At 37.5% G+C, this 25044-nt stretch overlaps 1 protein-coding gene across 1 annotated transcript in view; it reads left to right on the forward strand.

Moving 5' to 3' along the window:
• The window catches only part of psmd1 (proteasome 26S subunit, non-ATPase 1), a 145903-nt gene that overhangs the window by 9989 nt on the left and 110870 nt on the right, over nt 1-25044 (forward strand). Inside the window, exons 2-10 of the mRNA XM_059944518.1 lie at nt 12940-12983; nt 13720-13793; nt 14457-14626; nt 15876-16081; nt 16816-16959; nt 18234-18460; nt 22744-22810; nt 24194-24331; nt 24412-24500. Coding sequence (XP_059800501.1) covers nt 12940-12983; nt 13720-13793; nt 14457-14626; nt 15876-16081; nt 16816-16959; nt 18234-18460; nt 22744-22810; nt 24194-24331; nt 24412-24500 — 1159 coding nt within the window. The remainder of the gene's footprint in view (nt 1-12939; nt 12984-13719; nt 13794-14456; nt 14627-15875; nt 16082-16815; nt 16960-18233; nt 18461-22743; nt 22811-24193; nt 24332-24411; nt 24501-25044) is intronic.

The following is a 25044-nucleotide window of genomic DNA, read 5'->3' on the forward strand; positions in this document are numbered from 1 at the left end:
GTGTAAATACTTGCAAAGGTGACTATAACTACATTACACTAAGGTGCAGTATACAGGGAGAGTTTACCTGCTCCATTGACTACTTTAAATACACTTCCATGCAAACTATCCGCGACTCTTTAACTAACGAAAGCATAAACATTATCTACCGTCGTTACTTCTAACAGGATCGGCATTAACATCTTAGTTCAATATATCGATTATCTATTAACTTACAGCGTTGCTCTCACTGTGATTTCTCATGCCTGCAAAACAACTTCTGCTCAGGTGAGCCTCGTGGTAAGCCCCCACCCTCGCGCTAATTTCAAACCGGTATTTTCCCACAAGACGCGGTGAAACCGGATGTGACGTCATCGCATGCCGATATATTTTACATGCAATGAATATACTTTAAACACTTCTAATTCTAACTAGAAAATACTATTGAATGAATTACTAAGCGAAAATATTATAAACTAAATAACTGTCGTAAAGACAGCACACTCCCCGCTTGACCTTCGTAAGGTCACAATGAGCAGAGTACAAAACTTAGTCTCTTAATCAGTCATTGGGTAGAAGTAGAATAACTTCTGTAACTGGCCTTTGGTAAATTTTCACATCGCCTTGGTCGGTAGTCTTCAATTCGATCTTCCTGACATGTCCATCCTCGCTAGGGAATGTAGCAGTGATTCTGGCCGTTGGCCAGCTGTTGCGGGTGGCTTGCTTGTCCCTGAGCAGGACTAAGTCTCCAACTTGAAGATTCCTGTGGGGTTCTGTCCACTTTTGTCTCTGTTGCAACAAAGGTAGATATTTTTGTCTCCAGCGAGGCCAGAACTGATTTGCCAGAGCCTGGACTTGTCTCCATTGCTTTGTGTACAAATCCTTGTCTGAAAAGTCTCCTGGTGGAGGAGGTGCTCCTGTCTTCTGCGTAAGGAGCGTTGATGGCGAAAGTATAAAGGGGTTTTCTGGGTCAGAAGACACAGGTAGGAATGATTGTGCGTTTATAATGGCTGTGACCTCTGCCATTAGGGTGCACAGTACCTCGTGGGCCAATCGGGTGCGTTGCTGCATCTCAGGTTTCCTTTTCTGGGTTTTCCGTAAGGACGTGAACCGTTTGACTGCCTGCTCTTTGTTATCTGGTGAGCGCTGGCGTGGTTCTCTGAAAGGCAATGGGGCAACCCCATTATTTGCTTCATCTCTGAAGACCTTGGTGTCTTTGGGTTTTAAAGAAATGGTATCTTGAGCTGATTGTGCAAGTTTGTTTCCGTGCTCGGTTTGAACGAAAACTGACTGACCTAGCGTCTCGTCGGTTACTTTACGCTTGGTAATGTCTTGTTGTGCTTCTTTAGGGTACACCTCAGTGAGGCAGATCTTGGAATAAGAACGGCTTGACTGAGTTTGACCGCAAACTTCTGTACAGTTCGAGCTGACAATTGTTGTCCTGGAGTGAACCTCTCCCTCCCCGCCATCCTGTTGTGGGGGTGAAGGAGCATTGTCGGTTCTTTCATTCTTGACTTCATCACGGAGCCGTGAGGGTAAATTTCCTTCCTCGTATGGATGTGATGCAATCGTGACTCTCTGAGGTTCCTCGTAGCTGGGGAAGTTATCGAATACGTATGGAGAGGGGAGACGAGCCTGCCTGTCTATTTGAGATTGTACATAGTCGCTTGTGCGTTCCAGTCTGGTCCTTTCTAAAGTAGATCTTGCTTCGGTCAGATCACGCGACCCTTCAGCTTCTTCTATGTACTCTGCTTCCACCATGGCAGCTTCTTCTTCTCTTTCTAGCTGCAGCACTTGCAACTCTGTCGATATTTTTGCCATTTCCAACTGGGTTTCGGCTTCTCGGGCAGCCTTTTCGGCTTCTCTGGCGGCCTCTTCTCTTTGTCTGGCGGCCCTTTCTTTCTGGATTTCGGCTTCTCTGGCAGCCTCTTCTCTTTGTCTGGCGGCCCTTTCTTTCTGGATTTCGGCTTCTCTGGTGGCCTGTTTCATTTTCAAAACTGCTTCTTGTTTGGCGTAACGCAGTCGCACCTTGGCGGCTTCTGCCTTGGCTCTTGCCTGTGTGGACTTACTTGATGTCGTTCTACTGCCCTTGTCGCTGGGCGCCATCGACTTGATCCCAGATCGAGCTGACATTGCAGCACTTGGAACACCTGATAACGCCTGGGTGGGCTTACTTGATGTCGGTTTACTGCCCTTGTCGCTGGGCGGCGTCGACTTGATGCTGGATTGAGCTGACATTGCAGCACTTGAAACACCTGATAATGCCGCTTTTTCACTGTAACGTTCTCCTTCGCGTGTCACGAACGCCGAATTTAACGTCGAGATAAACCACAGTTAATAAGAACCAGATCGTAGTAAGATTAACCATTTACTGTTCACTCTTCACATTAACATATGGTGAAAACTGTTGATAAAACAATACAAGATTGATACAGTATTTGTTCCTTCCTTAATATCACATTTCAAGTGTAAATACTTGCAAAGGTGACTATAACTACATTACACTAAGGTGCAGTATACAGGGAGAGTTTACCTGCTCCATTGACTACTTTAAATACACTTCCATGCAAACTATCCGCGACTCTTTAACTAACAAAAGCATAAACATTATCTACCGTCGTTACTTCTAACAGGATCGGCATTAACATCTTAGTTCAATATATCGATTATCTATTAACTTACAGCGTTGCTCTCACTGTGATTTCTCATGCCTGCAAAACAACTTCTGCTCAGGTGAGCCTCATGGTAAGCCCCCACCCTCGCGCTAATTTCAAACCGGTATTTTCCCACAAGACGCGGTGAAACCGGATGTGACGTCATCGCATGCCGATATATTTTACATGCAATGAATATACTTTAAACACTTCTAATTCTAACTAGAAAATACTATTGAATGAATTACTAAGCGAAAATATTATAAACTAAATAACTGTCGTAAAGACAGCACATTTGTGTTAATTTGTTTCTCACAATGATATTTAGACTTTCAGAAGTATCATCAATTACAATGTGCTTGCACTATGTATCTCAAATGATCATTTGTCAACCCCAAGTACTGAAGGAAACAATGTCATTGTAACTATTAAAATTAAATTGAATCACCTGCTGTTACCTTTGATTTTAAGGATATAAAATTGTGAATTTTTGTGTTTGTAAGTAAAAGAATGTTTCCATGAGAATGCCTGCTTGTGCTAAATACAGACTATAACCAACTTCAGAGTTTCGCTGGTGACTTTGATCACAGTTACGACAGTCACCATCTGATATTCTGCCAACAACAGCTGCGTTGTCAGCATATTTATAGATGGCATTTGAGCTGTGCCTAGCTACACAGTCATGGGTGTAGAGAGAGTAGAGTAGTGGGATTAACACACATCCTTGGGGTTCACCAGTGTTCTTTTCTTTCTTTTTCAATCTTTTTATTGAGTTTCATATATAAAAAAACATAACATAATAATGAATAGGTTATAAGTGCAATAGACTTGAAATTGCATTAATAATAAGATAACAATATCCTATTAAATATCAACAAAAAATAGTACATTAATCAATCAAGCCTATAATAATTATATATGAAAAAAATAAAAATAATCATCAAAAGAAAAAAAAATTAAAAATACAAGAAAAAATATATATTGAGAGAAAAAAAAACACTAAACTAAACTAACATGGGCAATAATAACAGTTTATATGTATATCATAGTGTCAAAAACTCTGGAACTCCATACCTGAACAAGCAGAGAGAAGGTCTGGAAGAGGCCAAATTAATTCATATGAAAATGTCGAATGAACGGTCCCCAAGTTTCTTCAAATTTAATTGATGAGTCAAAAATAGTGCTTCTAATTTTTTCCAAGCTCAGATAAGAAATAGTTTGAGAGAACCACTGAAACGTGGTAGGAGGATTTACTTCTTTCCAATTTTGTAATATAGACCTTCTGGCCATTAATGTTACAAAAGCAATCATTTGTCTAATTGAAGGGGAAAATGATTACCATCCTCATTTGGTATACCAAAAATTGCAGTAATAAAATGAGGTTGTAAATCGATATTCCAAATTGAGGAAATGGTAGCAAATATGTCCTTCCAATAGTTATGTAAAGTGGGACATGACCAAAACATGTGGGTCAATGAAGCCACATCTGAATGACATCTGTCACATTGAGGGTTAATATGAGAATAGAATTGAGCAAGCTTATCTTTAGACATATGAGCTCTATGTACAATTTTAAATTGTATTAAAGCATGTTTAGCACATATAGAAGAAGAATTAACCATTTGTAAAAATTTTTCCCATTTTTCTGTTGATATATTATATTGGAAGTTCTTTTTCCCATTCTTGTTTAATTCTACCTGATATTTCTGGTTGTATCTTCATAATCATATTATAAATAAAAGCCACTAATCCCTTCTGACAAGGATTTAAGGTAAAAATCAAATCTGAGAAATCCATTGAAGTTGAATTGGGGAAAGATGGTAGAACTTTATGTAAAAAAATTTCTGATTTGTAAATATCTAAAAAAAAAATTAGATTTAGGTAACTTAAATTTGTTGGAAAGTTGGTCGAAAGACATCAAACTACCTTAAAAAAAAAGATTTTATACCTTTTCCATATGCTAAAAGCTTGATCTGTCAAAGAAGGTTTAAAAAAAATTAAGTAAAATAGGGCTATCAAGAACAAAGTTTTTCAGAGTAAAAAACTTACGAAATTGAAACCAAATTCGTAATGTATGTTTGACAACAGGATTAAATATCTGTTTATTGAATTTAACTAAATCAGCAGGAAGAGAAGAACCAAGAACGGAGAATAGAGAATATCCCTGTGCCTCATTGCATTCTAAATTTACCCACTGTGGGCACAATGGTGAATCCAAATCTAATTTCCAATATATTAGGTTACGAATGTTATTCGCCCAATAGTAAAATCTAAAGTTAGGTAAAGCTAAACCACCATCTTTTTTAGATTTTTGTAATTGCCTTTTATTTAACCTGGGGTTTTTATTTTGCCACACAAATGAGGAAATTTTTGAATCAATGTTATCAAAAAAAGATTTAGGAATAAAAATTGGTAAAGCTTGAAATAAATATAAAAATTTCGGTAAAATCATCATTTTAATAGCATTAATCCGACCAACTAATGATAAGGATAGGGGAGACCATCTTGTAGTAAGTTGTTGAATTTGATGGAGCATAGGTAAAAAATTCAGTCTAAATAAATCTTTATATTTCTTGGTAATTTTTATACCTAAATAGATAAAATTATCAGTAACAACTTTAAATGGTATCCTATCATTCAATAAAGTTTGCGCGTTTAAGGGGAATAAATCACTCTTATCCAAGTTTAGTTTATAACCAGAAAAACTACCAAATTGAGCCAACAAGGATAAAATAGCGGGAATAGACCTGTCAGGATCAGAAATATATAACAATGTCATCAGCATAAAGTGATAACTTGTATAACTTCTCATTACGGGTAATACCAAAAATATTAGGAGATTCACGAATAGCAATAGCTAAAGGTCATAATGCGATATTAAATAATAAAGGACTTAAGGGACAACCTTGTCTCATACCACGAGATAATTGGAAAAAAAGAGGATCTGTAATTATTTGTAAGAACAGAAGCAACAGGTTTATAATATATTAGTTTGATCCATGATATAAAATTAGAACTAAAATTAAAATATCTCAAAGCGTTAAATAAGTATGTCCATTCAACTCTATCAAAAGCTTTTTCAGCATCTAATGAAATAACACATTCTGGGATTATGGGTGATGAAGTTTAAATTATATTAATCAATTTTCTAACATTAAAAAAGGAATACTGATTCCTAATAAAATCAGTTTGGCCTTCTGAAATAATCTGTGATAGTACCTTTTCTAACCTAATGGCTAAAATTGTTGTAAGAATCTTAGAGTCTACATTTAATAGTGATATAGGGCGATAAGATGCACATAAAGTAGGATCCTTATTTTTTTTAAGAATTAGAGAGTAGCTTCATAAAAAGATTGAGGTAATCTCTTCTTAGCAAATGCATCATTAAAGATTTCACATAACCAAGGGGAAAGCAAAGAAGAAAAAGTTTTAAAAAATTCTATAATATAACCATCAGGACCAGGAGCTTTCCCTGAATTCATTGATGAGATAGCCTCTCCTATTTCGGCCAGAGAGATAGGAGCATCGAACAAGCTCCGATCTTCATCCGTCAGTTTAGGAATATTCAAGTTGTTAAAAAAATTATCCATCATGGACAGATCACCATCAAATTCTGATTGATATAATGATTTATAAAAATCTTGAAAAGTGTTATTGATTTCTTTATGATCAGTAGTTAGATTACCGTCTTGTTTACAAATTTTAATAATTTGTCGCTTAGTCGAAATAGCTTTTAATTGATTAGCTAACAGTTTACCAGTTCGATCACTATGGATATAAAATTGAGCCCTGGTCCTAATTAATTGATTCTCAATTGAAGAAGATAATAATAAGCTATGCTCCATTTGAAGCTCAACTCTCTTCTTATAAAGTTCTTTGGTAGGAGTCACGGAATAAATCTTATCAATTTCTTTAATTTTATCCAATAATAAAGCAATATCTAAATATCTTTGTTTTCTTTTACCAATGGAATATGAGATAATTTGTCCACAGATAAAAGCCTTAAAAGAGTCCTAAAGTATTCCTCTGTCAATCTCTTCAGTATAGTTTGTTGAGAAAAACAAGTCAATTTGCTGTTTTATGTAGGTGATAAATTCTGGGTCTTGAAGCAAAGTAGCGTTAAGTCTCCAAGATCTAGTATTATTGGAAAAGTCCGAAATCTTGATAGATAACTTCAAAGGTGCATGTTCCGAAATAGTAATAGAATCATATTTACAATCAGTAACATCTGTTAATAAACGATGATCAATAAGGAAATAATCAATTCTAGAATAACTGTGATATACATGTGAAAAAAATGAAAATTCTTTATCTTTAGGGTTCAAAAACCGCCATATTTCAGTAATTCCCGAATCAACCATAAAAGAATTAATAAGTAAGGCTGATCTATTCGGAAGAATTCGGATAGGTTTAGATCTATCCATCAAAGGATTCAGACAACAATTGAAATCTCCACCCATTATCAACATATATTCATTTAGATTAGGAAGGGAAGTAAATGTTTAAAAAATTCAGGGCAGTCAAAGTTTGGAGCATAAATATTAACTAGAACCACTTTTCGATTAAAAAGTGAACCAGTTATCAACAAAAATCTGCCCTGTGGATCAGAAATAATTTCATGATGTGTAAACGAAATTGAGGGGTCTATAAAAATAGACACATCCCTAATTTTGGCGGTACAATTCGAGTGAAATTGTTGACCCTTCCAGAACCTAAAAAAACGTTGATTATCCTCCCTCCTAATATGGGTCTCCTGTGCAAAAATAATATTAGCGTTTAGTCTATGGAATACTTTAAATATTTTTTTACGTTTAATCGGATGATTTAAACCATTAGTATTCCAAGCGATAAAGTTAATAAGCTTATCCATCATGCCAATATTAGTTGTGTATATCATAAAAGGTTAAAAAGACACATAACCCATAATTCAGGAAGAAGGAAAAATGATTCAGGAGCAACCGGAGAACATGACACCTCAACAATATTAATAATTTAAAGTTGGCCCATAAACTAAAAGCAAAAAAAAAGCAAAAGCGTGAAAAAAGATCCCTCCCCCCTCCCCCAACCCCTCGAATAAAAGCCAAGCGGCAGGCGCACGAACTAATAGTAATATTACCCCCATTTTCAAGATGGCAACTTCATGAAAAGAAAGAAAGGAGAAACTATATAACACCCAGATATAAATACAGGGTTGTAAAAAGAAAGAATATATATCAATCAAAATGAAAAAATAATATAAAAAAGCAAAAAATTATTAATAAAAAAAAGGATAACCATTGAAATTTAAAGTAGTGTAATATGCCTTTAAAAAAAGATTCCATATTCAAATATAAGAAAATGACGTTTCAAAAACAGAGACTTGTGGGAAGAAGAAACGACATTTTGAAAGGACCATATTACAGAATATAAATGTAAATTCGTCAATCTTTTTTTAAAAAAAAAGGTCATCAAAATAAGATTAAAAAAGGATTCAATAACCACTACAATATATATAAAAAAAGGTCCAAAAATTCAAGACATTCGTCCCATTCTCAAATACAGGCAAATAAACGCTTATGGAAAGCAAAGTCTTATGGGAAAAAGAAATGACATCTTAAAAAATAAATCATTATTACAAAATCTTAACGTGTATATCTAATCCAGAGGGAAAAAAAAATTAAAAAAAAACATTATAGTAAAATTAAAAGAGCATCTGTAAATCATGATAATAAAAAAAAACCAGGTCTACAGACCAAAGTAAAAAGCTATACCGCAGCTTCATAAGTTAAAGCCTAAAAGTGGAATGGCGTCTTCTCTCCAAAAATTCTTCAACATAACACATAGTTCAACTTGTTCTAGAAGACCGATATTCTTCAACGAATTTCTTCGCTTCTTCCGGAGTATTAAAGAAGTGCTGACTGGCATCACTCAACGTAATTCTGAGATTCGCTGGGTATCTTAAAGCTTGTTTAAGTCCAATCGAATGAATCTCTGCCATCACCGGTTTAAAAGCGATTCTCGCCCTCATCACCTCGAATGAATAATCCTCAACAATACGAAACTTGTTGTTTTTGTGAGAAATCATACCTTTCTGATGAGCTAATCGAATTAAAAGCTTTCTCCTGAGGATAATGGAGACGGACAATCACAGCTCGTGGCTTGTCTTTCGCAGCCGAAAATCTCGAAACTCTGTGGGCACGGTTTAACGCGCAAAGCGTCCTCGCCAAAAATTTCCCGCAATAAGTTAGAGAAATATTCAGTTAAGTCACCAGACTCAACATTTTCGGGAAATCCAATAATACGCAAGTTCTGTCTGCGAGATCGGTGATTTTAAACTTATTCTGCTCCACTATTTTAGCGGTTGATCGTACCTTCTCCTCCAAAGTTTCGATTGTACGTATTTTTTCACAAATTATCTTGTCAAGAGCCGCAAACTTTTCTTCATGCCGTTCAATATCTGCTGCCAGCGATTGAAGCTTGGTATCAAATGATCTAACGACTTCTTCAAGCTCAGACATTTTCGCAGTAAGTTTGTTTTCCAGACTTGCAAGTTTAGTATCCAGAAGACTAGAGATTGCATCGAGAGATATAGGGTCTTTAGACGATTTCTTAGGTACAGACATTTTAAGTTTGAAAAAATTAAATCAGGTATTATTTTAAAAAAGAAATAAATCGTAAATATCAACCCATGTAGTTAAGTACGAAAAGATTTGATTAAAGGGTGATTATAGCTTAAAAAATGAAGAGCGCCTAAAAGACAGATGTCTACGTCACCATCTTGAAACTCCGCCCCACCAGTGTTGATTGTCAGTGAGGTGGTGTTATTTCTGAACTGCACTTACTGGTTTCCAGTGAGGAAGTCAAAGATCCAGTTGACTGGAGGTATGGAGGCCCAGGTTTTGGAGCTTGTAGATTAGAACTGGGGGTGTGATTGTGTTGAACACTGAGTTGGAATCAATAAACATCAGTCTGATATAGATATTGTTATTGTCCAGTTGATGCAAGGGTGAGTGGAAAGTCAGTGAGATTGCATCCGATGTTGATCTATTGTGGCGATAAGCAAATTGCAGGTCTTTGCTTAAGCAAGAATTGATTCTAGCCATGAAGATTCAAAGCACTTCATTACAGTTTTGTGTGCAACTGGGTGACTGTCATTGAGGCAGCTCACCCTGTGCTTCTTGGGCACTGGTATGATTGTCATCCTTTTGAAGCTGGTGGGAACCTCCAAATGCAGCAGTGGGAAATTGAAGATACCTTTGAACACTCCCACCAGTTGATTGATACAGGTTTTCAGTGCTCTACCAGGTATGCCGTCAGGACCTGATGCTTTGTGAGAGGGTTCACTCTCTTGAACAATGTTCTGACATTGGCCTCCGAGACAGAGATCACAAGATTACCAGATGCTGCCGGGATTTGCAGACGTATAGTTTTATCCTCGCTTTCAAAATGTGCATGAAAAGCACATGAAAAACATCTAGAAGTGAAGCATCACAACCATTCATGATGTTAGGTTTCACTTTGTAGCAAATATTGGCCATCTGTCAGTCAGTCATACCTAGACAATTTGTATAGTTCTGAGTCACTGGTCTTGATTGCCACAGATTTAGCCTTTAGCAGACTGAATCTCCTAGTTCAACCATGGCTTTTGGCTTTTACTTAAAGTAGAATATAGTTCAAATTGTTCAAAGATGAAATGATCACAAGGAAGTAAACTCAGACAACTTAAGTGATTGAAACTTTTGAAGATGGAGTTAATGTAGCACAGAGGAGGAATTTGGTACTACCTGTGCAGTGTGTGTAGTATGTGCCTGCAAGTTTTTCATTCTAACTAGCTGTACTTGAGCATATGACACTAAACTTGGCATGAAAAGTTGTGTGAACTAAGAAATGCAGACTAATTCAAATTTTGCTAAGAGATGTTAGTATATTAAATGGATAATTAGTAAAAGATTGGAGTGTGAACAATTCTAAAGAAACATGAGTGTGCTATCCAGTCTTTTGAGCATCTCCTGTTCAAATGTTGGATGATTGTTGATCTGTTCCTCAAATCTGCTTTTCTATTTTTGATCCACATTACTTGATACCCAGTCTTTGCAAACAAATCTTAGATCAGTCTTTTCAGTCAGAAAATTAACCTAGCCTTTAAGTGAAGTGATATATTTTAAATGTAGAAGATTTTTGATTTTGTTCCTGAATGTTTAAGGTCTAGTTATTTGTACAGTACTTGATTTATTGTTTTGAATTCTTCCATAAAAGTAGTTTTCTGTGATTAAAAGGAAATCTTTACTGACATTTTAACATCTATTCTTAGTTATTATCACACTGAAGGAGAATGTTAATCTCATTTTCTACTTTTTTTCCCTGTCAGTTACCACAAACCCATCAACTCCCCTTTGATTCTTTTACCAACCAATATAACATCATGACCTCTAGGTTGAAGAGAAAATTGGAGCAGTCTGCAGAAACCCATGTGGTCATGGGGAGACTTGCTTGGAACCACAAGCAATGGTCTTCAAGGAGAGTACTTAACAACCATTTACAGAGAAGAAGAAAAAAATAAAAAAAAGTGAAAAAAAAATAATCAGCAGTTAAACTGTGAATCAACCAACAGGGAGGCCTTCAATAAAGACTTCAAACCTCCAAAACAAGTTCGTCAATTGTAAAACACTATAGATAAAGTTATACAAGAATAAAATAGATTACACAAGTACAATTTAAACGTCCACAGGGAAACATTAAGCACAGAATGTCTATTAAAAAAAAAAGACACACCAAATCCAGGGAAAGATTGTCAACATCCCTTAGAGTTTCAATAAATAATGCCTGAGTGATTCGAGTAAGGTCTGAGTCCAGAAAAAGTAATTTTACTACGAGAGGTACTTATCCACCATTTTAGGAGGTCCAATCGGGTTCTGAAGATGGCTGGATAGCCGGAAGACTTCCAACAAATTCCTCAGCCTCCTTCACTGACTTAAGCCACTTATATTTTCCAGTATTAAGCGTGATCCGTAAATCGGCAGGATTGCGAAGAGAGGGTCTAAGACCACGATCAAAAAGCACTTTCATTACACCTTTAAGCTCAGTACACATCTTTAAAACCTGGGGGGCGAAATCCTCCACAAAGCGAATGACTGTATTTTGAAAAGCAAAAGTACCTCTGTGACATGCCTCCATAATCAGATGGTGTTTTACCTGGTATTGATGAAAGCACAAAATTACTGGTCGCGGGCGGGAGCCCAGAATTGCGGGGGGAACGTGGACCCTGTGTGCCCTTTCGAGCTCAGGCGGATTCGGAAGCAAATCTTTCCCGAATATCTCACAAAGGAACTCGGAGAAGAACTTCACGGGGGAATCCCTGTTCGGTGGCCTCTGGCAAACCAAGGATTCGTAGATTGCAACGTCTGCTCCGGTTTTCAAGATCCACCATTTTGGAAAGCGTTTATCATACTTTTCTTCTAGGCTGGAACAGAGAGTCTCCAAGTATCGAACACAACTTTTTAAATCTTCAGAAGTCAAATCGATGCGAGATAAGTGTTCAGCATGTTCGTCCACTCTAGCATTGATCCGATCCAGTTTGGCGTCCAGCTGGTTGAAAGTAGTTCTAAATTCCTTTAAAATATCGTCTCAGTGTTGTTCCAGCACAGCAAGGGTCTCAGTCGGCAGAGCCAAAACTTCCTTTCTCCCGGATTTAGAACTCTTGTTAGACATTGTAAGGTAGATGTGTTCGCAGGCGAGTGAAAGAGACCAAATAAAGTTCCTAACTAAGGTTTAAAAAATGGAGACATTTAGTGCAAAGATAGCGAAAATAACGGAACAAAAGTTCGGAGCAGCTAAGCAATCGCCATCTTACCGGAAGTCCCCTCACCCAGCAATGGTCTTCATACCTACCTGTAGTGTATTACCAACCACACTTTTTTAGCAAATCTTTTGTGTGTGTTTATATCACATTTTTCTTTCTCCCTTTACTTGATTAACCTGTCAATCTTACATCGATGTTGTGATAGTTCATTCCCTTGACAGCCCTAGTGTCACTCTACTATTAAAGATATTTCTTTAGTCCAGTGCAACCTTCCACAGCCTCTCTACAACTTAAAATTACTTTCTCCTATTCCCAAATCCGATGAAGCGTCTTCAACTCTGTTCCTTTTGATTGTTGCTTGATACGCTGAGCATTTCTAGCTTTTCTTTTGATTTCCAGAATCTGTCTTTGATTTATCATTTTCTACCTGGATAATCATTGAACAACACCATCCCTTGTTTTTAATGATTTGCTAGAGTTAACTAATATATTTTATGCTAATGTTCCATCCATAATTGTATTTTATAGCTGGAATCATTTCACTTCTGGATGAAAAAGAGCCACAGCTCAAGGTAAGTGCTTCAGAGAAACAATTTACAAAAGTTGAAGAATTTTCTATGTTTGGGAAACATTTTAGGGAGTATTTTGACTAAAGCCCCAATATATTTTAAGGGTCATCTGATTTTTGCAAATTATTTCAGTGTGAAATGAATGTGTCTATCTTGGGAATTAAACCTCCGATACTCTAATCACAACACTGGTGAAACAACTAACTTGAGTTCTAAATGTTAAATTTAGGGCAGTGTTTTGATTGTAATTATCAATGCAACTAGTCAGGTAGGATCTATAGATGATAATGAGCAGTTGGATCTGTCAGGGGAGACCATTCATCAGGATGCGATCCATTGGGACCTCGTCTTGATGAATGATCTTTGGCCCAAAACATTAAACATTGACTGTTCATTTTCCTCCATGGATGCCTGGCATGCTGAGTTTTTCCAGCTTTCTTTTTATTGTGTTGATCCAGATTTTTAGCCTCTGCATTCCCTCTTGTGTCTCTTGTGTTATTTTGGTTCAGCTTTAGTGTCTCTTCATTACCATGAATATTGAGGAGTTTTATTGGTTACTGCTTTGATGTCATCCTGAGGCATAAGAGTTTTTAAGGTGTGAATGAGAAAGATCTGCAGCTTCTTTTGTACTCATTTAAAGAAAGGGCATACAATCCACACTGTTTAGGTATCAAAATATACCTGGTTAGACATCAAAATATATTCTGTGCCTTTACATTTTTTTTGCTCTCTGTTCCAGGAGTTTGCTCTGCACAAGCTGAACTCTGTTGTCAATGACTTCTGGGCTGAAATTTCAGAATCAGTGGTTAAAATGTAAGGCATTTGTTTTTTAAATATTTTTCCTAGCAAATACCTCTCTGACTTGTTATGGTAATAAAAATTTATAAACTTATGTAATTCAGCAGTGGAGCTTTTGTATTCAAGATCATTTTGTATTTCTGTACCTTGTTTTTGTATGCTTATGCATAATTTCTTGTGGTTTGATAGTTATAGAACGGCATGGTATCTTTGTATTCCAGTTGGTTGTGTCATTTCTAAAAAGGGTATCTGCACATTTTCTGTAATGTGGATGAAGTATTCAATTTGCTTGGTTCATAAATTTAGTAGTACATAAACAATCAAATGTGTCTGTGGATGCTAACTCCCATCCTCTGCTCTTCAGGAATTAGAAGCAGCATTTTAAGTTTTCTTTCACTCCTGTGCACTTGGACTCTGGTTACATTGTCATAGTCCATGTCCATTTTACAGCTGTTACCGTTAAACCAGAAGAATGAAAGCTACTTTAATGCAAATAAGTTACAGATATTTAGACAACTGTTTCCAAAGGATTAGCCACATTACAATGTGACTATCGTGCAGATTGTTGGTTCCATTATTCACAAATAAATGAAGATTAATGATACTGATTCGCGTTACCCATACCTAGGCAAAATTTATAATCAAAATATTCATCTTAAACATTGTGCCCATTTTTAGTGAGGAACTATATGAAGATGAGACATTCCGGAGTCGGGAGTTTGCTGCTTTGGTGGCGTCTAAAGTTTTTTATCATCTTGGAGCTTTTGAAGAATCGTTGAATTATGCACTTGGAGCTGGGGACCTCTTCAATGTCAATGATGAATCAGAATATGTAGAAACTATTATAGGTTAGCAGTATTCTAATTTCTATTCCTTGAATGTGAATTTTGTGAAGCATGTTAAACACTGATAATGTGGCACTAAAGGATCTTTGAGCTCATGTATCACCTGTTGATGTTTTAATATTTTGTGGAAATTTAATTTTGAAAAGTATAAAATTACTTCTGTACTGTCTGATGAATAAACTGTTCTGGGACTTCCAGTTGGGTACAGGTATCAATTATAACTGGCATTTTGAAGACGGATGGCCGTGTTTGTCATTAAAATGTTGTTTATAATCAATACCTGTATCCGGCTAGAAGCCCGAGAAGAGTTTATTTGTCTTGTATGCAGGGAAAGCACTAGGTCCTTTTTCAAATTGCTGTCTGATTTCTAATCTTGCAACTCTTATTTTTTTGGAATTGCATAAATTTTCTGATTTCTAATGATAGAACAGTCATAGTGCAATCAAGAAGAGAGCTTTAGGATTTCCATTAAGTGGCAGTGAAGGAATGCTGATATATTTCCAAATCAAGATGATGTGTGATTTGAAGAAGTTGCAGAGGATGGCATTCCCATGTGCCCACTGCTCTTTTTGTTGCTGGCAGAGGCTGTGGTTTAGTGAACTGTACTCAGTGCTTTATAGAAGTACAGTTCAGATGGCACACACTTGTAACCATGTCATGCTGCTGGTGGAGGTAGTGAAGACTGAGTTAATTGGATGCTGATTAAATGGATTGCTTTGTTTTGGATTGCATCAAGCTTCTTGAATGCTTTTCTTGGCATGTGGAGATTAGTCTATATCATATTCCAGACTTGTGGCTTATAGATGGTGGAAAGGCTTTGGGATGTTAAGTACGATGTTAGACTAATAAAGCTGGAGTAATTCAATTTGGTGCTTACTTACTAGATTGAGGGGATTTGATGGAGGTGTACAAACAAATGACTGTTTTAGATGGAAGGAATAGAAAGTATCTGTTCCCAATAGCAGATCTTTCAGCTGTGAGGCAAAAGGTGCAGGGGTGCTTGAGGAATAACTGTTTGCAGCTTAGCATGGTTTTAAGCTGAAATTCACTGGTTGTACAAGTGACAGAAATGATTAGCCAGTGCCTCCAAAAGGTAATTATTTTAGCATGATACCTATGGAATCGTTTCAGTACACATACAAGGAAAGATTTAGAACTCCAGTGTCTTGAGGCAACACAATGAGTAGTCATAACTTTGTTCATATGAAAAAGGTTTACAAAGGTTTTTAAATGTTTGTATTTTTTTTTGTAGCTAAATGTATTGATCACTATACAAAACTTCGAGTTGAAAATAGGGAAACACCTGATGGTGAGGAGAAACCTATTGACCCTCGATTAGAAGGTATTGTTAATAAGATGTTCCAGCGGTGCTTTGATGACCACAAATACAAACAAGCTATTGGCATTGCTTTGGAGACCAGGAGGCTTGATGTCTTTGAAAAAGTGATTCTTGAATCTGTAAGTATTTCTATTGTTAATGTTTATGAAAGTACTGCATTTTTTCCGACCCCACTTCTTTTATTACTTTAGTAGTTAATACTGCTGTTTTAGTAAATCTACAATGTGGACATTTCAAATTAGTGTCACTGAAGAGACGAAGATAAATTGTGTCCTGTGGCTAATTTGTATTTAGTTTCAAGTTCCAGGTAATTGTCATACAACATGTACACAGCTAAATGATATATTGTTCCTCTGGAGCAAAGGTGCAAAACTCAGTTATAATCCAGCACATACAGTCACAAAATAGTATTAGTACCTGAACAGAATGGCCTGAATGACAGGTTGACGTAAAGTACAAAATACGTGTTTATGTGAAACAGTATAATGTCACTGGCACTATTGTAATAAAGCAAGCAGTGGTGTAACTATGTGTAACAGCAGCAATGAAAGATGAAGAGTGACCAGAGCAAGTTGAGAGTGTGCCAGTGAGTTGCAGAGCATTCAGACAAGGTGCATGTGTATGCTGGGTGGCAACAGGGTGTAAAGCAGTCCAACAGCTTGGGAGAAGAAGCTGTAATCCAGCCTGGCTGATCTGGTTCTGATGCTGCAGTACCTTCTGCTCTTAGCTGCAAATGACAGGATGCCTTTTGGTAAGAACGCCTGTTCATTTAGCAATGTCCATTAGGTATAACATACCAACAAAACAATGTTTGCAGAATGGTGCCATATTTAACTCTTCTATTCTTTCACAGAATGATATCTCTGGGATGCTTGCATACAGTGTGAAAGTGTGCATGTCACTGATGCAGAATAAGCAATTCAGGAATGAAGTCCTTCGTGTTCTGGTCAAGCTGTATATGAATCTGGAAAAACCAGACTTTATTAATGTCTGTCAGGTAATACTATTTTCAAGTGCTTGCCACAAATCCAAGTTAAGGATTTTCAGTAGTGCTTCCATGGGAGCATTTCTACCTGAAACAATGTATAACTGCTGGTCAAGCAGCATCTGTTTTAAGCTGAAAAGTTGACTTTATTTTTCTCTCTCCACATATGGCCTGTTGAGTATCTTTTGAATTTTCTTTTCCATTTTAGGTTTTGTTCATCAGGTTTTTTTCTAGCAACTTATCGTTCTTACAACATTGTTAAACAAATATCAGATGTACTCCACTTTCTCCCCATTCCTATTCACATTTATCTTGGGCTGTGAATAAATGCCAGAAATTAGTTGATCTTGTACCTAACCCTCTCATCTGGCATTTCCCGAAAGCATTCTTTTCAGGCGAGCAGTTATAATATCTTTTGAAGGCAATTTAAAAATAGTTACTGTATGTCTCCTGTTCTCCCCTGTACTGACTCCCAGAAATTTATTATTGCTTTAGCTGGGGAAAGCAAAAATATAATTAAGTGAATGGGAACATTAAAGGTTCAAAAGAGATGTTTTGATGTAAGATGTGCAGTTCTCATAAAAAATCTTGTGACTCTTGGGCTATCACCCTGTTATTAACAGTTCTACAGCAGTGAATCCCTATTTCAGTGTATTAAGATTTGAAATTGCAAATAATTCATTAAGAAAGCACAGCTATTTGAGCACATGAAGATTTAGATTATCTCTGTCAGCTGGTGGTTAGGCTGGACTATGATTTTAAGATATTTTCCTGCTTGCTGTACATTAATTGTGTGATTTTTGGCAAATATGCATTGCAGGTAAGATTCATAGTTGCAAATTTGCAAATATGGTGGATGTAAATTTGTAAATTTTAAATACAATTTTGGAGAAGAATTGTTTAATAAAAACACTTGATTTCATAACTGAAATCTTGAATAAATTGATAGATCTTCCCATAAAGCTAATATTAAATCTGGTTTAAATACCAGTGTCCTGCTTGGTGGCGTAATAATATCAGCGCCGGACTCTGGAGTGAAGGTTCCGAGTTCAAATCCAAGTCGGGTTGAGCGTAGGGTTAGCAACTCGGCCTTGTAAAAACAAGAATAGCATGCTATGGAAACACCATCATGATGGTGCCCCGATAACTCCACTGTCAAGTTAAGTGCTATTCTTCTTCTATTTTTAAATACCAGTAGATGGCAGAATTGGGCTGCCTTGCTGCAGAAATGTCTTTGGCAGTTGCAGAGGGGATTTGCTCTAACTTCTGAAATTTTATTTTTACAGTGTCTCATTTTCCTGGATGACCCCCAAGCAGTTAGTGATATCCTGGAAAAACTTGTGAAGGACGACAACTTGCTGATGGCCTATCAGATCTGTTTTGACTTGTATGAGAGTGCCAGCCAACAATTCTTGTCGAGTGTCATCCAGAACCTTAAGACTGTAGGCACTCCTATTGCTGTTGTACCAGGTTCTACTAATACTGGTACTGTACCAATTACTGAGAAAGAAAGGTAAAAGCACAGTATTTTCTTGTAGCAAAACTTGTTCATAAATAAGCAGTGATTGGTTTTTTAAGAATATAGAGATGCTGTACCATGACAATCCCTCCTGAATTTCCTTTGACTTCACAAGTGTAGTACTGCCATTTTCTGTATTAAATGGCAGTTGCAGCATTTTAAAATCTGAAAGTACTTTAGGGAACTGTTTAAATTATGTCAAATAGTTCTGTTAATGGTACACTGACAAAACAGCAACACAACATTTAACTTTTTGGGATGTTTTCATACATTACATATGAGACGGATGATTTTGTATATGAACGTGACAGCAAGAAACTGCTGTGAGAATAGCTACTCAGTGGTGAGTGGCATTTAAAATGATACGTTAAATTTGTGCACTGTGAAAAGGACAGTAGTGAGATATGAAGAGTATAGGTTGGTCCATTCTTGCAGGGTTACTGAACTGCAGTGTAATTTTGTATAATAGCCTGCCTTTTTATTGCACAGGTAATTTCTGCAGGCAGTTTGGAAGGCACCGGATAGATACATCCCAAAGATGAAGAAGTATTCTAAAGAGCAGATGAGGCAGCTGTGGCTAAAAAGGAAAAGAGAGGGCGTATAATAAAGCAAAAATTAGTGAGGAGTTAGAGGATTGAGAAGCAGAAGGCAACTAATACTAATAAAGATGTCATACAGCATCTTTGGAAATGAATAAACAGTTAATGTTTCGAGTTGATGCCCCTCTTCAGGACTGGGAAGGAAGGGGAAGATGCCGGGGTAAAAAGGTTGGGGGGAGTGGAAGGAGGATCGCTAGGAAGTGATATGTGAAGCTAGGTGATAAAAGGCTGGAGAGGAAGGAGGTGACAGGCAGGTGAGATGCCAGAGTGAGGAATAGAAGAAGAGGGGAGGGGAAGAGAATTTTTTTTTAACCAGAAGGAGAAATCGATATTCATGCCATCAGGTTGGAGGCTACCCAGATGGACTATAAGGTGTTGCTACTCCACCCTGAGGGTGGCCTCATCTTGATGCAAGAAGAGACTGTGGGTTAACATGTCAGTATGGGAGTGGGAATGAGAATTAAACTGTTTGGCCACCAGGAAGTTCCACTTTGCTGGATGGTGCAGAGATGCTCAGCAAAGTAGTCCCCTAAATAACAATGGGGCTCACCAGTGTAGAGGAGGCTGTATCAGGAGCATCGGACATAATAGACAACCCCAGCAGATTCATAGGTGAAGTGTTGTTTCACCTGGAAGGACTGTTTGGTGCCCTGAATGCAGATGAGGAAGGAGGTGAATAGTGTAGGTGTCGATGAGTTGACAAGGGAATCACAGAGGCAGCAATCCCGGAAAGTGGTCGGGTGAAGACAAAGATATGTTTGGTGGTAGGATCTGTTTGGAGATGGTGGAAGTTACGGAGGATGATGTGTTGGATGCGTGGGATGGTGGGTGTGGAGAAGAGGAACTCTATCACCATTAAAGCCAGTGGGAAGGTCGGGTGAGCACAGATGTACGGGAAATGAAGGAAATGCAGGTGAGGGGAGCATCAATAGTGGAGGAAGGGATTAGCACCTTTACAGGAGACAGCGTGAGAAGGGCTATAGTGGAGATAACCGTAGGAATCAGTAGGTTTATAAAAGAGGTCAGACAACAGTGTGTCTGCAGAGATGGAGACAGAGAGATTGAGAAAGGGGAGGGAGGTGTCAGAAATGGACCAAGTGAAGTTATGGGCAGAGTGGAAGTTAGAGTGATGAAATTCTGAGCTCAGCATTGTTGCATGAAGCAGCACCAATCATCAGTGTAGCAAGGGAAGAGTTGGTGAGCATCACCAGGGAAGGCTTGAAACATAGACTGCTCTTTGTAGGCAAGGAAGAAGCAGGCATAGCTTGGGCCCAAATGGGTGCCCATGGATACCCCCCGAGCGGGAGGAACTGAAGGAGAAATTGCTGAGGATGAGGATTAGTTCTGCCAGACTGAGGAGGGTGGTGGTGAAGGGGAAGTTAAGAAGCCATAAGGTGAGAAATATGAAGGTGAGTTAGCCAATGTTATTTTTTTTTAAAAAAAAAGGATGTCAGAAGCTTTTTTTCCGGATGTGCTGTATAAAAAGTAAAAGGGAGGTGCGAGTCAATATTAGACCACTGGATAAGGATGCTGGACAGGTAGTAATGGGGGGGCAAAGAAATAGTGGATGTATTTTTTGTCTCTTTTCACTTGTATGCCCAGAATTCAAGAGTGTCAGGAGTAGAAATGAATGTAATTGCTATTACTAAGGAGAAGGTGCTTCGAAACTGAAAGGTGTGAAGAGTGGTAGGTCATCTGGACCAGATGGATACGCCCCAGGGTTCTGAAAGGGGAAGCTGAAGTTATTTTTGGAAGCATTAATAGATCTGCCAAGAATCACTAGGTTCTGGAATGGTTTCAGAAGATTAGAAAATTGTAAATATCACTGCACTCTCTGAAGAGGGAGGTAGGCAGAAATTGTAGGTCATTTAGCCTGACTTAAGTGGTTGGGAAGATAGAGTCCATTTTTCAAGACCAGTGGATGATACAGCATGGTTTCCTTAAGGGGAAATCTTGCTTGACAGATCTGTTGGAATTCTTTGAGGAAATAACAGGCAGGATGATTAAGGCAGGGAGTCAGTGGATGTTGTTTACTTGGATTTTCAGAAGGCCTTTGATAAGGTGTCGCACATGAGGCTGCTTAACAAGATAAGTACCCATGGTATTACAGGAATGATACTAGCATGGATAGACAACTGGCTGACTGGCAGGAGGCAAAGTATGGGAACAAAGGGCCTTTTCTGGTTGATTGCTGGTGAATAATGATGTTCCACAAGAGTTGATATTGGACTACTTTTCATATTATATGTCAACAACTTGGATGATGGAATTGATCGCTTTGTGGCCAAGTTTGCAGACTATACAAAAATAGGCAGAGGGGTAGGTAGTGTTGAGGAAGGAGGGAATTTGCATGACTTATTTGAGAGAATGGGCAAAAAAGTGGCAGATGGAATATAGTGCAGAGAAGTGAATAGCCTTGTACTTTGATAGAAGGAATCAAGGTGTAGACTTTTCTAAATGGGAAAAATTTCAAAAATCAGGTGCAAAAAGACTTGGGAGTCCTTGTGCAGAATTCCATAAAAGTTAACTTGCAGGTTAAGTCAGTGGTAAGGAAGACAAATGTAATGTTTATACTCATTTTGAGATGACTAGAATATAAGAACAAGGATACGATGCTGAGGCTTTATAAGGCATTGGTCAGATGGCACTTTGGAGTATTGTGGCAGTTTTGGGCCACTTGCATATGAAAAGATGTGCTGGCATTAAAGAGGGTCCAGAGGAAGTTCATGAAAATGATTCGGGGAATGGAAGGGTTAACATATGAGGAACAGTTGATGGCTCTAGGTCTGTACTCATTGAAACTGATAGAATATTGAAAGGTCGAGACAGAGTGGATGTGGAGAGAATGTTTTCTTAGAGCCAGAGGGCAAAACCTCAGAATATAAGGATATCCCTTTAGAACAGAGATGAAGGGAAACTTCTTTGGCCAAAGGGTGGTGAATATCTGGAATTCATTGCCACAGAAGGCTCTGGGGGCCAAGTCTTTGGATATATTTAAAGTGGTAGTTGATACGTTCTTGATTAGTAAGAGTGTCAAAGGTTACTATGAGAAAACAGAAGAGTGCGGTTCAGAGGGATGATAAATCAACCACAGTGGAATGACAGAGCAGATTTGATAGGCTGAGTGGCTTAATTGTGTTCCTGTGTTTTGTGGTTTAATTCACCTGTGTCCCTGATACGTGCAATGGTAAACTCTAAGATGATATCACTGATATGCTGGAATATGTAACTGAAAAGCCTGTTTTAATACATTTTCTGAATATATTCTCATAGATGAGAAGGGATCAGATTTGATTTGGTTCATACCACTCTTGCATGTTGTGGAAGCAGACGTAGCTTTAACCAGTGCTCTTAAACTTGAATGCAAATTAGTTATCTTTTAGAATTGCTCTTTTTGTTATGTACTCCTATAGAAGTATAATTGCAGTTCATCAATAATTGAATAATGTAGCATTAAAGTGAAAACTTGTATGGGTATTATTCGATCTCGAACAACTTATTTTCACGTTTTTAGTTCCATGTGGGAAATGAAATTAATATAGTCCAAAGGGAATACCGGAGATGTTAACTCAAGATAATTGGTTTTAAGGATGGATTGTAAGCATAAACTAAGTCAGAAGTTTTAATTAAATAAGTCAGTTGATTCTGTATCATTAATACTTTGAATTTTATCCCTAGTGAATCTATGGAGACAGACGAAAAGTTGGGAAGTTCTCCAACAGCATCCGTGAAAACCACAGAATTGGTGAGAAGACGAGAGTATTTTGTTGCATTTCTTACATTGCTCCCACTTTTCTACACTCCTCTCCTTACCTTTCCACTTCTCCAGATACCTCTCCATGTCCTTCCACTTCTCCTTGCTTGGGTGAAACACATATCCTTTTTCATTATATTTTCTTTTGGCTTTTTTGGGACTTATGGTTTCTCCAAGAAAGACATGAGGATGCTTACATTGACTAATTGGCTGATGACAAAAAGTAACTCTGAATCCTTGAGCAAACACGAGGAAATCTGCAGATGCTGGAAATTCAAGCAACAACACACACAAAATGCTGGTGGAACACAGCAGGCCAGGCAGCATCTATAGGGAGAAGCGATGTCGACGTTGACTTTGTTTTTTTGCTCCCGATGTGAAGAGTGATGCTTGAAGTAATTTTGATCTTTTTTTAAGAGCAGTTTTTCTGTATTTTTTTAAATTGGGTATTGGAATATTGTTAGAACTAAAAGATTTGTGGTAGGCACAGATCCACTTCCTTTTTAATCTTAGCTGTTACAAATGGAATTTGATTAGGGAATTAAAGGTACTTGTCATTAATTAAGTCTTTTATTTTAGTCATGACTGCAGTCCAGTAGATTTCTTATGTCATTTAACCTCTACGTTCAATCAATATGTCCACTATTGTGGAAGGAATTGAAGGAAACCAATAATTTGTTTACGAGAGCTAACTGTGAAGTTAATGTAAAATATCTTTACATTTCGTGATTGCTTGGAACTTTGCATGGTTCAAATAACATTAATTACCTTATTTACTGAATTTGGAAAAAAAGCTGTAAAAAATTTTTTTTAGACCAATACAAGGGTTCCAGCAGGTGGAATTTTAAGATGCATATTTTGATTTCTAATGGCACTTATGTGGTATTGCAACAGCTTCAATTGCCTTCATTTTTATCAGTCCAGGGGTGCAAGGAACAATCTTGACACTTTTTAAAATTAGAATGGCAGAATGCTTTGACTGGAGAATATCTTGATCAGTAATTTAGGGAGGAGTTTAAATTTGAAACAGTTGCCAATTTATCTTGCTCTATTTCAGCATACCAAGAGTGGAAATATAGATAATTTGATCTTCTGTGGCATAAGAACATCTGAACTTGGAGTCAAATGGCCTGTTCTATGCTATAGTTTTTTTGGGGGGGTGTGAAATAGGTAAATGAATGTCCAGAGGCTCTACTGTGAATGTAACCTTGATAATTACCCTACTTTCTAATTCTAAAATATTTTTTCTGGAGAATAAATTATGGTTCTTTAAATTTCTTTATAATCCACATGAATAGTGAATGTATAATTTGTGAAATTCAGGTGCATATGTAGCGCTTCATAATTGCCAAATATTTGTATTTTACTTTTCAGACTTCGGAGTCCAAATCCTTGCATGATCAGAACACAAAAATGATAAAAATATTAAGTGGTGAAATGTCTATTGAATTACATTTGCAGTTTTTAATTCTAAATAACAACACAGACCTTATGATATTAAAAAACACAAAGGTAAGTCATTGTCTAAGTTTAATTTTAGAATTTTATAAGTTATTTCTAATGTTACTTAATAAAATGTTTCTCTTTGCCAGGATGCAGTCAGAAACTCAGTTTGTCATACAGCAACGGTGATAGCTAATTCTTTTATGTATTGTGGAACAACAAGTGACAAATTTCTCAGGTAAATGAATAGTACATTTTCTTTAATTTGTGAAGTAAAATTAAAACAAAATAGTTTTTTATAATAATGGCAATATAGAGTGAGTCCTCCATGTTAAAAGTTAATAGGGAGATTGGAACCTAACATTGAGCTGTAGTCAGTAAGCCGCAACCATACATAGGTATTGCTATCGTCTAGGTTAATAGTCGCCTACACGTCGATCACGATCGACAGGTCGATCTTTGAGACCCAGTAGATCCGGGGGGGGGGAAAGAAATGAAAAATAAATACTGTTGAGAGATTGTTTCCGGGTTGCGGGGTTTTTGTTCCATTCTTTCTGCACAGTGCACATGCACATAGTTCCCCCGTACTACACAGTGTATTTCAGCAGTCCCCAACCACTGGGCCGCGAGGAAACAATATGAGTCAGCTGCACCTTTCCTCATTCCCTGTCATGGCCACTGTTGACCTTGAACCCACGCGAAGTCATCAGTCGCCTAAACGCAGTGACACCCTCATGCCAGTGTTTGCCTCGCACGGCCGGTGGGAACTGCCGACGCTACTG

This window comes from Hypanus sabinus, chromosome 2 (genome assembly GCF_030144855.1).
Source record: "Hypanus sabinus isolate sHypSab1 chromosome 2, sHypSab1.hap1, whole genome shotgun sequence".
Lineage (NCBI taxonomy): Eukaryota > Metazoa > Chordata > Chondrichthyes > Myliobatiformes > Dasyatidae > Hypanus > Hypanus sabinus.